At 40.3% G+C, this 13972-nt stretch overlaps 1 protein-coding gene and 1 pseudogene across 3 annotated transcripts; one reads left to right on the top strand and one right to left on the bottom strand.

Annotated features, from left to right (window-relative positions):
* LOC138242482 (zinc finger protein 271-like) overlaps positions 1 to 13972 on the top strand; it is a 372248-nt pseudogene that overhangs the window by 239465 nt on the left and 118811 nt on the right.
* Positions 2529 to 7036, bottom strand: LOC138242488 (uncharacterized). Of its 3 annotated transcripts, XM_069198028.1 has the most exons (7): positions 6927 to 7036; positions 5881 to 5948; positions 5468 to 5554; positions 5166 to 5228; positions 4468 to 4560; positions 3172 to 3540; positions 2529 to 2731 (listed from the first exon to the last, which is right to left on the bottom strand). In XM_069198028.1, exons 2-7 carry the CDS (start codon positions 5920 to 5922, stop codon positions 2648 to 2650), a joined length of 738 nt encoding a protein of 245 aa, XP_069054129.1. In that variant the 5' UTR covers positions 5923 to 5948; positions 6927 to 7036; the 3' UTR covers positions 2529 to 2647. The 3 variants fall into 3 exon arrangements, with proteins under 3 accessions (XP_069054129.1, XP_069054131.1, XP_069054130.1); XM_069198030.1 differs by lacking the exon at positions 5166 to 5228; XM_069198029.1 differs by lacking the exon at positions 6927 to 7036 and having other exon boundaries at positions 5881 to 6422.

Genomic DNA, 13972 nt, shown 5'->3' with positions numbered 1-13972 from the left:
GGATTGAACCCAGCTCTTGCCATGAGTTTTCTTTTAACAGATAAACATTTCTTTGAAAAACTAAAATAGTAAATATTATTGACAATATATTGAATTTGATGGTATTTCTAAATATCACAACACATTCAAAATTAACTGAGTTAAGTGATTAACCTTTTCTATGAATACTTGTGCTCGTTATCGCAGTAAAAAACCTGATATTAATTTACTGTAATCCACATTCTTTGTAAACATGGTTTATTTTTAATTTGACTCAATCGCGCATGATTACTTTCAAAACACTTTAAACTGTTCGTCTCAGCTGTGTTTTCGAGCAGCCCTTGACAATCCAAGTTCCCTACCTGCTTACGGCACAAGTTTTTCTTCTAACAAATACTTAAAAAAAATAAAATAGTAAGTATAATGTACACTATATTAACATGTTTTTATATATATATTTATCATAACATATTCAATGTTAATTTATATTAATAATGAAATAAAAACGTGAATTATCAAACGGGAATACTGTCAACTGTTCAACCGATTTGATTCAAAACACTTTATTCAGTTGGGCAGTTTAACAGACGCCTCAAGCCTTAAAACGAAGTTGTATATATTGTAATTAGAATCGAGAATCACAAATTAAAAATGCCACTGAAACTATAATAATGTGTCTGGTCATTATTTTCTCAATTCAGGTGTAAACCTGAAAAAGACACATCATGTTCACAATAAGCTATAGTGGACTATAGTAGTAGTAGTAGTAGACTATAATAATAAAGGACTATCTTTATGCATTCGGCTCTTATCGCGCCTAGGTACATTACTGTCATGATCGCAAACCCCTCCTCTTAAGGGCGCTCCAGCCCTTATTCCCCACACCTGTCCCTTGTTCCAGCCCCTTTTCAGTTCCCTCTTATAAGCCAGACGCAGACGCCAATCAGGGCTCTGCATTGGTTCCTGTATCATGTGAGCCCGGGTCCTGGATGTGTCTGGCTCCTTCATGGTTTTAAGCTTCTGTTCCTGTTCCCCTTGCCGGTCCCGACCCGGTTCTGGTTTTTAATCTCCTGTCTTGGATGGATCTCCTGGCCATGGACTTTTGCCTTGTTTTTGGACTTCTCTTTGGACTCGTCCCAAGATTGTTTGCCTCGCTACACCTTCCCCGACCACCAGCACTCCATGGACACGCCCCCTTGTTTTTATTCCCGTATCCTGCATGACTTTTTCCCTGTGTTTCCTCACTCAACCCCGGATTGTGTCGTCCGCATAGGGTCTGGAAAGAAAGCTTTTGTGACAATTACAGTGCTCATTACCACTACAGCGACAATAGAAGTTTTTTTTTTTAAAAAAAAAGAATGTCAAAATGTTTCCAAAACGTCCACTTGTGATACTTTAGCTGCTTAGTTACACGATCCCATATTAATATAACTATCAAGTGATGTTAAATCACTACAACATGTATTTTTTTACAATAACAGCAAGTGGTGTTTTTACTACGTATTCTTAGAAAAGGATAAAACGTTATAACTTTTTATGAATTACAGAATATAAGCTTAATAATGTTAGAACAAGCATGTTAAAACCAGAACCCATGTTAGTTACCAAGTTAAAGACTTTGATGCATAAAATATTTGTGCAGAATTAAAATATTTATGATGAAGGTGGAAGGTTGTGTACTTTTGTCCACAAGAGCAATCTTTCTTTTATAAAATATACCTACTTTTTAATGTTTAATGATTGACATTCTGTAATACACAGTTTCAAATTATTAAAAATCTAAAGAGTATGCAATTTAAATTCTTAATTGTAAAAAGACTGTCCCTCAGCAGTGACTGGGATTCGAAACCAGGCGTTTTCTGGTGACAGCTCAAATGCTGTATATGAGATGTTAAGCTTTATTAGCTTCACCTGGTGATTTTACAAGGTGCTTCCAGATACTATTATCATATTTCAATTCAAATGTGGTATGATTCACCATGCCCACCGCGTTTTACCACCACGTACTCCACACATTTTGAATGGCTGGATCTGTAGGTGCCATTGCTCCAGGTGAGGCGTGAACACACAACATCGCCATGACTCTGCTGTGCACACTGACTGATTGTGCCACTGGGGCTTCGCAAGTCGCAAGTCAGTCCAAAGACTTTGAACAAACAAATGGTGAAACAGGGTTTCGTCTGTGGATCCATCTCCACATGGGGGAAGGGGACAGTGAAACAGTAAGGAAAATACAAGAGAAGAAACTGAAATAATTGTAATCACTGCAAAATAGGAAGAGGTGGTTGGACATGTTAAACAGTTTGGCGGTTAATTTGTGACATTTTTGGTGACAATCAGCATACGGATTTTTCTTCATTTTCCTTAAGATGTGCAGTATATATTTTCATTGTAGATTGGTTACTTTAAAAGTCCAGTAAAGTGACAGTGGAGAGCTATCCGATACACATCTTAAAGAAGACTCCCTGTAAGTCGATTAAACATTTCATTTTCAAGTCAAATCCTTTACATGAAATAGACACCAACAATAGAAGGGGACTAGAAATGTCTTTTATCAAAATAAACCTGCTATTCACAGGCCTCAGCCACAACATCTCCCAGGTACTTCTGCAGGAAAAGGTCAAGCTCGGCTGCAGCCTGGCGGAAGCACTTGTCCACCTCAGATAAGTCAAACCTGACCATTGTATTTTCGAAGTAGGATTTCAGCGCCTCTCACCTCCTCATAGTTGTCCTGCTTCATGATTCCTGTGCCCTGGGAGAACAAGAAAGGTGAATATTCATCATCATCCCTCAACAGTTCTCCAAATTGCCTGACTGCAGACACCACCATGAGGAGGAGCTGGAGTGATATAACATCTAGGCAGTGAGTCAAGAGAGGGGGAGTCATCCCACTGTTATCCTTATCCATGATCAAGAGTCTCACCCCCTGCTTTACGCTGCACCTAGTGGTGATCTGTAGACAGTGTGTCTTCCACCTCACCCACCTCCTGAGGCAATAATCTTGAATAAACAGAGGGCTGGAGGCCCAGCCCGGCTCCTGTCTCTCTCCCCTTGGGGACGGGAGATTTTCTCAGAACCATGTTGAGGTGAAATGGGAGTGGGATGACGCAGGTGTCTTGGAGAGGTGAGTAGCCCCAGCCCCTGCATACCTCAGTGTGATTCAAGCAAGGGGGAGGGGTTTAAGGGACTTACCAATCCCGCGTATGCACCCTCTGATTCAAAGTCAGGCAGGACTTCATTGTACAGCGCCAGGCAGTCCAGCTGGATAGATGATATCATGTTCTGAGCCCAGGTCCGCACCCGTATCTCCTCCTCCTGGAGCAGCCCCTCCAGCTCGACCTGCAGGCCCTCCCTGAGCCGCCACAGGGCCGCTGGGGTCAGGCCCGGGTGAGCGGGTGTACCAGGGGGTGGGTGAGGGGGTGTGTGAGGGGGCGAGCAATGGGGTATGTGGGCTGCCAAGGAGGAGGTCCATGCCCTGTCCTTCTGCAGATCCCTCTCCGGGCCCTTAGGGCAGTTCCACAGCTGGGTCTCGGTCTCCTGCCTGGTGATTGGCTGGCTGGCCTGAGGGGACAGGGGCACAGAGAGGGCATGAGGAGGACAGAGAGAAAACTGAGAGGGTCTTCTCCAGGAGGACCAGGCCCTACCACTGGTCTCCCAGCAATCACAGTCATCATCATTGCAGCTGAAACCAAACTTTCGACAGACATCACAGACATATCAGGCTCACAGACTTGCAGCTCTCAGCTGCCTGAGGTGAGACGGAGGGGGAGTCTGCTCCCTCTTCCTCTGACAGTCCCATCAGATGACAGCGGCAGTCCTGATCCAACCCCACCTTCCCTTTCACACACAGCCACACACAGGCATGACTGTATCACCATCATCAACACCTCCACCATTATAATCTCCACTATCTTCATCACCATCATCTTCATCACATTTCTAGTAAATTATCTACACCATCTTCATCACCATATCCTTCTTCATCATGACAATCATCATGTCCACCATCATCATCATCAACACCTTTCCATCAACATCATCATCATAACCACCTTCATTATCTACACTACCATCTGCATCACCATCATCATCCTGAGCAGAACACATTGGTTGTCTTACACTGGAAGAGTCTTTGCTCAGAGCCTCAGTATCGATTGCCCCTCTCCGGCCTTTCAGGGTCACGTCCACCTCTGTCAAGACCTGTCAGCAAGTTGACTGCTTTAGTCTCACTAGCAGAAGCCAACCAAGTTTGTGTCTCAGTACAGGTTTATTCTTAGTCTAACAGTATTAATACAGTATTCTTTACATAGAGGAGGGTGGGGGTGTGGAACAAGCTGTCTAGTCATGTTGTTGAAGCCGATACCCTGGCTTATCTCAAGAGAGAGCTGGATGAGACCCTACAGTCAGGACAGGAGGCACTACTGTACGTAAAGGGTGGTGGGTGTGTGGAACAAGCTATCCAACCATGTTGTTGAAGCCAATACTTACGTTCCTGTGAGATCTGCCCCAGGTCTCGGTGTGACACCCTTCTCTCTGCTCGGCCATCCCTCTCTCGACTTGAGCGAGTTTCTCCAGGCGGTGCTGGGGAGGAGAAAACAGAGTTACCAGCCAGTCACACAAACACACATCATCATCATGGGCCAAGATGACCCTACATGACAGTGGCTTGTCGTCCTCGATCCAGAAGCAGTGTCCAGCCCTCAGCTATCCAGCTTCATGATCCCCAACATCCCTGTCGAGACCTGTTGAGGGGCCAGTTCTGCTAGACCAGGGGTCTCAAGCCCAATCACAATCCCTGGAGAGCCAGGTGCATCTCCAGGTTTTCTTTCCAAACGGGGCTAGCCAATTAAACAATTAATCTAATTATTTTCATAAGAAGATGTGGAAATAATGTTTAATAATATATTTTGATGTCTCTCACTGTTGAAGACTTAAAATATTCAAGGCACAGTTGGATATTTAAGGTCTGGATAAAGGTACAGTATTAGAATATTTTTTGTTTAATTAAAAAATTAGATCAACTTTATAACCAAGACCTCTGGGCAGGAAACCAGATGATGCACCAGACCCTCTAGGAATGGAGTTTGAGACATGCTCACCCTCTCTCACACACAACCTCACACACACTCATCCTCTCACTACTACTACTACTACTACTAATAATAATAATAATAATGCAGACTTGCTTTTCTTGGGGTCTTGGGTCTGGCTCCTGTATTGGCTGAGTCTCTTGTTACCTCCTTCCTGATCTGGGGATGTCAGACACAGTTCTGTTACAGACACGGGCTGGACTAGACTCACAAGCACACACACCCACAGACACACACTCCCACACACTTACACACACGCAGATGCACACACTGTCAGGTAGAGTCTTTCTCCTCTTCAAGAGAAGACAACAGAGCCCTGCTACTGCGATGAGCTTTCATTTCAGGAGGAGGAAGAAGAGGAAGAATCACAATATGAAGAAGACCAGCAGTGGACTCACAGCTCTCTGGGTCTGGGGCCTGACTCTCAAACTTGTCTCCAGTCTCTGGTGGGTTTGGACATCTTCTCTGTTCACCTCTGTTGACATCTGTGGACAGGACAGTTCAGTTAGACAAACAAGTTCGACCAGACTTCACTCTCATAGTCAATCAATCAATCAATCAATCAATTTTTTTCTTATATTTTGCCTTTTAATCCAGAACATCAAAGCACTTTACAAAACATACCTGGAAAATAGAGTATAAATGTGTAATACTGTAGTTCCTGGAGTAAGTGCTTGGATAATCCAACTACCACTGTTGTTACTTCTGCTGCTACTACTATGACCATGACTACAAATTCTAATACTAATTCTGATATTAATACTACTACTGCTGTCATTACTAGTAATAGTGATAAAAACAGAGCACTCACAGCTCTCTGGACGTGGGTCTGGAATCTAGAAAGTGGTTCCATTCTCAGGCAACTCTGGACCTCAACACCTGTTGATGGGTCACTTCTGTCAGACACACGAGTGGAGCCCAAGCCCACCTACACACACACTCACACACACTGACAGATAAACACCCACACAATCACACACATTATCACACACTGACAGACACCCACCCACACATATTCACACACAGACACTCACACACACTCACAGACACACATTCTTACACTGACAGACACTCACACATACACTACACACACTCACAGACACACATTCACAGACACACACATAGACTACAAATACTTATAGACACACACCAACACACACACACAGACAAAAACACACACACTCATAACTACAAATACAGTATAACTAACACTAACACAAATGCCACTAACATTAAAACAGTAACACTATCACTAAGAATTACACTATCATTATCACTGACACAAACTACTACTACACTACTAATACTAATAATAACAGTAATGCTATCACTAAAACTAACATGACTACTAGTGTAAATACTCTAACAGTAACTGTATAATTATAACTAATATTAACATGAACACTGGCATCAAAACTATCAGAAGCACAATCACCATTAATACTGACATGAACACTAGCATTAATATTAAAGCTACCGATTGTACTCTCACTAATATTAAATATGAATACACTCGCATTAGTATTAGTCCGTGACGTCAAACCACTCTTTGTGACGAAGGCGAGACACCTAGCTGGGCACAGTGAAGTGGCACGTGTCGCCGTGGTTACCATACTTATAATTTGTAAACAGTGGAAAAATGCATTTAAACTGTTACCTATACAAATTTATCAACTTGGAATATAATTTTCAATCTCTAGAATACAATTTCTAAACAATCATTTGAATAATCATTCTTTAATTTGGGATTGAACATTATGAACACTAAACGCACTATGGTATTTGAGCGATACAGGTTGTATTGACTGTTTTCTAGATATTTAAAGAATTTAAAGAAAGAAAAGAATCAGTACTCACCAATCGGTGAAGTTAATCGATGATTCTAAGGTTTTTTAGTTGAATTAATTGGTTGTCGATAGATAAGTGATCAATATCTCTCCTCCGTGCTCTCAGCGCTCCTCCCGCGGTCTCGCTCTCTGATCCCGGCGCTCTGGCTGGTGTCTGTGACGTCACAGCGCTCTTTCTGACAGAGCAGAGCGCGTCTCCGCTGGAGGAGACTCCTGTCCGGAGCCCGGGGGGCTTTTCTTACAGATATACTGTAACATCTCCAAAAGAAAAAACACCAGGCTGTGAAGAGAGGCGATTCATAACAGCTGGAGAAGGAGACCGACAAACCGAGGAATACAATTTATTAAACAAAAAAAATAGTTTACTTCACAGACTAATGCGTTGTAAAGCATACTCCCGTAGAGCAGAAGAGAAAGAGCACAAGTCCCTGTAATAAGCGCTTTTAAGGTTGAAGAGCATCTCCTGGTTTTATTTCCACTCGAGCTCTCGAGTTCCTCAGCCAGTTTGGTGATTTAATTAACTGTATAACTGTTATCAGACTCTGTTTAACTGTATATTTATAAGACTCCGTGAGAGACGTGTGGGAGACGCTGTATCCCAGGGCTGGTGTGGAATAACACACAGACAGGTCTTCTGTGTAATCTGAGTCCCACTGCTCAGAGCTACAGACTGGTCAACTGGTCACTATTGTAGACAAGACCATCAGTCTGCTGCTGCTGATAATCATATTACACTTATAAGAGTAGCAATACTGCTGTTCATTAAATCAGTAAAAATAATAATAAGAGATAAACACATATTGCTCAATTTTCAGTAAAACACTTCTGACAGAGGGTTGGAGAAGTGACTTACAGTAAAGACAATGAATCAGGACAGTAATACTGAGGGGCTGGAGGTCCTGGAAAGGGTTAATAGAAGCCTCTTGCTTCTGACCTGGAACAGAGCCCACAGCTGCCAGATCAGTGACCCCTGAGTCCAGTTCACAGAGAGGAGAACCAGGAGCTCTTCTCTGTCTCTAAGAGGCTGTGAGGAAGGAGAAAAGGGGGAGATGTGACCTGAGTCTAGGCTGTTCTGTCTGATATTATTCATGTAGCAGCACTGATTGTCTGAATGTCCTCTGGTTCTGAATTGTCAGGATAAAGAGAAGGATGGAGATGAGCTTCTGTCTGTTCAGGAGGTAGGAATTTGGGTAAAGTACTGAGGGACCCAGACCTCTGTGTGTGAGTCTGAGCTGTGAATCTGACTGAGAGGAGAAAAATATTTTTGTTTTATTCTGCCTCTGAGAAGTCTTTTCCTTTGCCAAGCAATGTTCCATCCCCTTCAGATACTCTGCACAGACTGTCAGAGTGATAGGAGAGGAGAGAGAGAGATGGACAGATAAGAGCACACACTGCAAGAGAGACAGAAAGGGGGAGAGAGAGGAGAAGGAGCAGGAAGACAGTGCAGGTGTTCAACCACACTGTGACCACAGGAGACAGGAGGCTTTTCTCAGCTGCTGAGGAGCTCAGGGCTCATGGCCACTGATGCTCAGAGGCTCTGGCAGCAGTCAGGTCTGAGAGCTTCTCCTCATACTGACACTGGAGCTCTGAGAGTCAGCCTCCATTCCGACAGGAACAGCCCCTCCTGTTCAGCCCTGAGAGACACACTGAGAGAGCTGTGTGGGAAGAGGACCTGTCACCCTGTAGAGCTCTGCACTGGGCTCCCCTGTGTGCCTCACTGAGAGTCAGCCTCCATTCTGACAGGAACAGCCCTCCTGTTCAGCCCTGAGAGACACACTGAGAGAGCTGTGTGGGGAGAGGACCTGTCACCCTGTAGTGGTCTGAACACTGGTCTCTCCTGTGTCTCTCTGTGCAGCACTGGAGCTCTGAATATTGGGCTCCCTGTGTGTCTCCCTGTACAGCTCAGCTCTCAGCTGCCTCATCACACTGACACCCACAGCCTCACAGTACAGCCTGGCTTCCTGTGCTGGAAGAGCCACAGACTCACTGCAGAGCCTGACCAGTAGCTCCAGTGAAGCTCTGCCTTAAATCACCACTGTATTAACAAGGACTGAACTTTTTTTTTCATAATTTTGTTGCTTTTTCAAATTTGAAACTGACTTCTTCTCTGTGGCTCCTGCTGCTGCAGCTATTATGGTGAAGCTGTAACACAAGAACTCTGCTACAGTATATTGAATAGGAGAGTTTAAATACAGCATAACTGCTAATACTACTACTGCTACCACAACTGCTGCTGCCACTGATACTACTGCTACTACTAATATTTTACTTCTGCTCCTACTGCTACTCCTACTACCTATAATAATAAGGAAGAGGATGTGAGCTGTTCCCTCACACTGTTCAGACTGGGGGTGTATCAGTCTATTAGTATCAGTTCAGCTCCACTGTGCTGTTGGAGAGTCTCAGTCATGCAGTCAGCTCCACACAGAAAGAGACACTGGGGCCACAGCTGGAGGGGTTGGAACATCTGTGTGGACTGGCGCTGCTCAGGGACAGACTCAGGGTCTGAGGGACTCAACTGGAAGAGCTGCTGTCCAACAGGCTCAGTACATAGGGGACAATCACTGCTGAGCTTTTCTTTCTTTTTCATTTAAATTATTGATCACAGTCACAGGACAGCCAGTTCTTATTCAGTCCACCTTGTCTCCGTACTCCTGTGCTGACCTGAATGACCTCACTGCCACCTTGAACACAGGCTCTCCTCACACTGCCCTTGACCATGACCAGAATACATTACTGTCTGGAGACACAACAACTCTGTGACTCACTGCAGGACACCAGTCATTGGACACTGCCTGACACTGACAGCAGACAGGACCATATTCAGGACACCAGTCACTAGACACTGCCTTACACAGAAAGAAAGACAGGACCACGTTCTAGACACTTCCTGATACAGACAGCAAGAATTACAGGACAATATATACATAATTGATTATCTTGATACTGATTTAAAAATATAATACTTGTCTACAATTTTTTTAGTTTCATATCTGATCTCTTCCTGCCCCTGCAGCACCTGCAGCCCTGCTGTCTGTATCTGTATCTGTGTTTCCTCCAGTGAGACACAGAGCTGCTCCCGTCTCTCCTCTCCTCCGCGCTGCTGGGAGTGTCTTCAGGCAGAGGAAACAGTGATGTGTCTCTGATATATATGGAGAAGACTGAAAGGGCCCTGTGTGATTGGCCATCCCGCCTGTGTGAGAGGTTCCTGCTGTCAGTCTGAAAAGGCAGTGCTGTGTGTGATTGGCGGGGTGGGGGGCTGTGTTGTTACTGGGGGTCTGGGGTGCGGAGCAGCAGCTCAGTTGCCCTGTGGGCTCAGGGGTGAAGACAGGGGTCTCAGCTGCGCTCTGTCCTGATGACAATGGAGAGCTGCCTGTCCATCTTCTCTCTCGCTGTCCTGGTGCTGCACAGCTCAGACAGTAAGTGACCAGTCTTCTCCTGTCCAGACAGACAGACAACAACTGGAATTAAATTAAGTAAAGTTTTGATGGAAATGGAGCAATAAGTGGGTTGAACATTTTTTAAATGTTTATTTTACATTCAGCTTTGTGGGTATTCATCAAAAATATTATAACTGTATTTTATCTTGGTCTGTAAGTAAGGAAATATAATTAGCTGTGTCTAAATATAATTAGTTGCTTTTAATTTTTATTGGATTTTATTAAAATATTCTTAAGATTTCTAAACATTATATAATAATAATGTTATAGATGGATAGAGCAGAATCTGGCCATTATCACCCTCTATTGATAATTTGTGAAAACATGGAGTGTATAAAATCTTTAAAAAGTTATTTAACTTACTCGTTACTGTAATAATAAACTTTATATATAAGTGATAATTTGAGTGATATGCTGTGACATGTGAAAAAGTCTTCATTTACTCAAAAACAAAAAAAGTGTGAGCAATAAAAAATGTTTCTAGAATAATATCATATTATACAGGATGATTCAGAAATACCCTGGGTTGTTTATTGTTTTATTGTGTTCAATTCTGACTCCTCAGTATTGTATTATTACAGACTGGTGCATTAATAGAGATACACATGTTTTTAAATAGTGAATTATTATTGAGACTGATATTAAATTATTACAGACTGATGTATTAATAGATATACAGTAAATGTGTTATAACCACCTAAAGTGTTTATGCTAGAGAATTAAGACTGGAGTTTTAATGCTGCCATTATATCTTTGGTGTATTCAGACAGTCCAGGTTTCTATCGTTAGGCTGTGTGATATTCAGTTACTGTGAAAACAAGTATTTCCTCGAGATGTTATAAGAATATGTGTTCCAATATGATAGGAAGTTATGAGTGTGAATTCTTCATTTTAAAGACTTACAATTACATTTTGAAAATGTAAAACCTTTTTAGTCATAGGACAATTAGCTCTTGTATTTTTATAGTATTAAAATAAAACTGATATATGTTTACCTGGTTCATAAAGCCCAGGTTTGCTTGTTTTCACATTGAAAAGCACAGGCTGATAAAAGTTACATTCATTATTGGTTTATAAGCTATAAAATGAAAAATATTAAGAAAATTGTGGAAATTCTTAGTATTGTAGGTGTATTATTATTAACTGGGGTCTCATCAGAAACTGAGGTGTAACATTAATAATTTAACAGCTACAATACATTGTGGCATTACAGGAGGAATTAAAAAATGGTAGTTGTGTTTTGTGTTTATACAGGATTTGTCTATTATTTAACAGCTAAATAATTTAATTTGTGTTTTTAGGTTAGTTATCTAATGACAGGATTTTTTTTGTAAATTGTGAAGTTTTAATAAGAATGCTTTATTGTTTTTGACTACATTAGAAATCTGAAATTATTATCAAATGCAATTATATAAGTATGAGTAATACAAATTAAATATTTAATTACGTTATCATACAAATACAATATTTAAAAATTAATTCGTAATCACAGGACTCAAGTTTAGATTTTTGAGCAGTTGCTCAGGACCACATCACAATAAATGTATCCGTGCCTATATGTTAAACCTGTCTGGTATTTTTGAAAAATGTTGTTCTTTAATATAATTTAATCTGATGATCATGTGTTAAGTTTAGGTAAAGTCTAGAAAATCATTGTCAACAATTCACATACAGACAATGGGAATATACACCTCACACACATTTCAGCACAACATGTGAAGTACCTGTCAGCCTCTGACCACTGTAGTGACCACAGGTCCCGCTAACACAGAAACACTGGTCCCAGGACTTGGAATCCACAGAGTTAGTACAGTCATTGTCCAGTACAGTGACCACAGTCTCCTGGAACCCAGGACCAGCCATCTGAGGTTCTCCAGTCATTACAGCCACTGCCCGCCGTAGTGACCACAGTATGCAGAAGTGCTTTTCTGTTTAATTTAAAACTCAGCTTTATGGATATTCCTTAAAATTATAATTGATTTTATTCTGGTGCTATAAATAAGGAAAAATAATAAACATTTTGCAGTATAAACAAGAATTTCACCTCGACAATTAATCATAATATTAATTCAGCTTATATGTTTTTTAAACTATTTTCTATTAATGCTGTATTAATAGTTTTATATGCAGTTATACACTATTACACACAACACAGACTAAGGATAATGTTTTTTAAGTACTAACATATAATTATTATAACTATTAATATTGTAGATATTTAGCAACCTTATCAAAAATGTTGTACAACTTGACAATCCCTTATCTATTACCATAATAATAAAATACAAAATTTTGGCTGTAATTTGGGTCATGTGCTAGGACTTGTGGAAATTTTCCCGTTTGCAAACAAAAAGGAATACAAATGTTTTAACAATAATACAACATCTTCAAAATATTTACCAGGGGTTGTTTATTTCATTGTGCTCAATTCTGCCTTCTCTAACAGGTATAATAACAGACTAGTGTATTAACAGAGATCAGTGTGTTTTTAAACACTGTTGTATTGATCGGACTGATATTTTATTTTACACACTGATGAATTAATATGTTTTATTAAAGTAATTAACTGATGTGTTATTAAACACTGGAGTATTTTTAGACTAATATTTTAAACTGAGATAAGTGTGTTATTAAATACTAGAGTATTATTGAGACTCCAGTTTTATTACTATTGACACATTTTGTATTTACTGTAATATTAAAGTAACATTAATAATAATAACTATAACATTATGGAAATGTTATTAAAAAATATAGTATTTTGAGAGAAGGTGACAATTTTAGTGCAAAGAACTATTACAGACAGGTGATCAGAGATAAAAGTATATTTAAGGCATGTTTCCGATTAACAAATAATATTAGTAACTATTGCAGGTGAATGTGCTAATACAAATAAGAGTACTGAAGGTAAATGTATTCAAATATTTTTGATCCATGGTTATTTTTGAGAATGATTACAGTAGTTTTAGATACTATGGTAATTATATTACAGAAGGATCTAACACTGTAACATGATTGAGGACAAGACATATAGTTGTGTTTATTTGTTATAACAGTCACATTCAGGTGGTAGGTATTTGTATTGCAGTGTGTTGTAGTTTTCTGACTTGAATCCATACCGGGTGCTTTTAGACAACAGTGTCCAGTTTCAGTAACAACACAGGAGTCCTGAGGCAAATCTTGTAGTTTTTTCAACTTTAAACAAAAGTTTGGGATCTGTTCAGACTGGAGTTTTATTTGAGAAATGTGTCTATTATGTTGAAAGAAATGTGTATTTTTGTACTTCATTTTGAAGAGATAAAGGTTTAATTCTTGTTCCATGTTTATTCTGCATTTGACTGATACTTCACAGCTAAATGAATTGTTGTTTGTAAGTCTTAGATAACTAATGATAGGGATTATTTTTCTTAAATCATGGAATTTTAAAAAAGAATGATTAATAAAAATAACCTGTGCACTGTGCTTTTAGAATATATTATTAAGTGCAACTATAATTCAATCTGTGAATTATGTACTAAGATCTTGAGAGGTAAAAGCTAAAACACATTGTTCACATATTTATCATGTAAGCATAGCAAAAAAATATATTAATAAAAAGTAGTATTTAAATGAATTG

The sequence above is a fragment of the Lepisosteus oculatus genome, chromosome 14 (genome assembly GCF_040954835.1).
Source record: "Lepisosteus oculatus isolate fLepOcu1 chromosome 14, fLepOcu1.hap2, whole genome shotgun sequence".
NCBI lineage: Eukaryota > Metazoa > Chordata > Actinopteri > Semionotiformes > Lepisosteidae > Lepisosteus > Lepisosteus oculatus.
The sequence above is the reverse complement of the archived record's forward strand: the minus strand, read 5'-3'. Positions and strand labels throughout refer to the sequence as shown.

Excerpts from the sequence above, each read along its gene's own strand:
- LOC138242488 (XM_069198028.1), bottom strand. The coding sequence starts at position 5,922 with ATGGAACCACTTTCTAGATTCCAGACCCACGTCCAGAGAGCT. Across the intron at positions 4,561-5,165 it reads GACCCAAGACCCCAAGAAAA|CACCGCCTGGAGAAACTCGC; the intron begins GCAAGTCTGCAT and ends TCTCCTCCCCAG. Across the intron at positions 3,541-4,467 it reads GGGGCAGATCTCACAGGAAC|GCCAGCCAGCCAATCACCAG; the intron begins GTAAGTATTGGC and ends CTGTCCCCTCAG.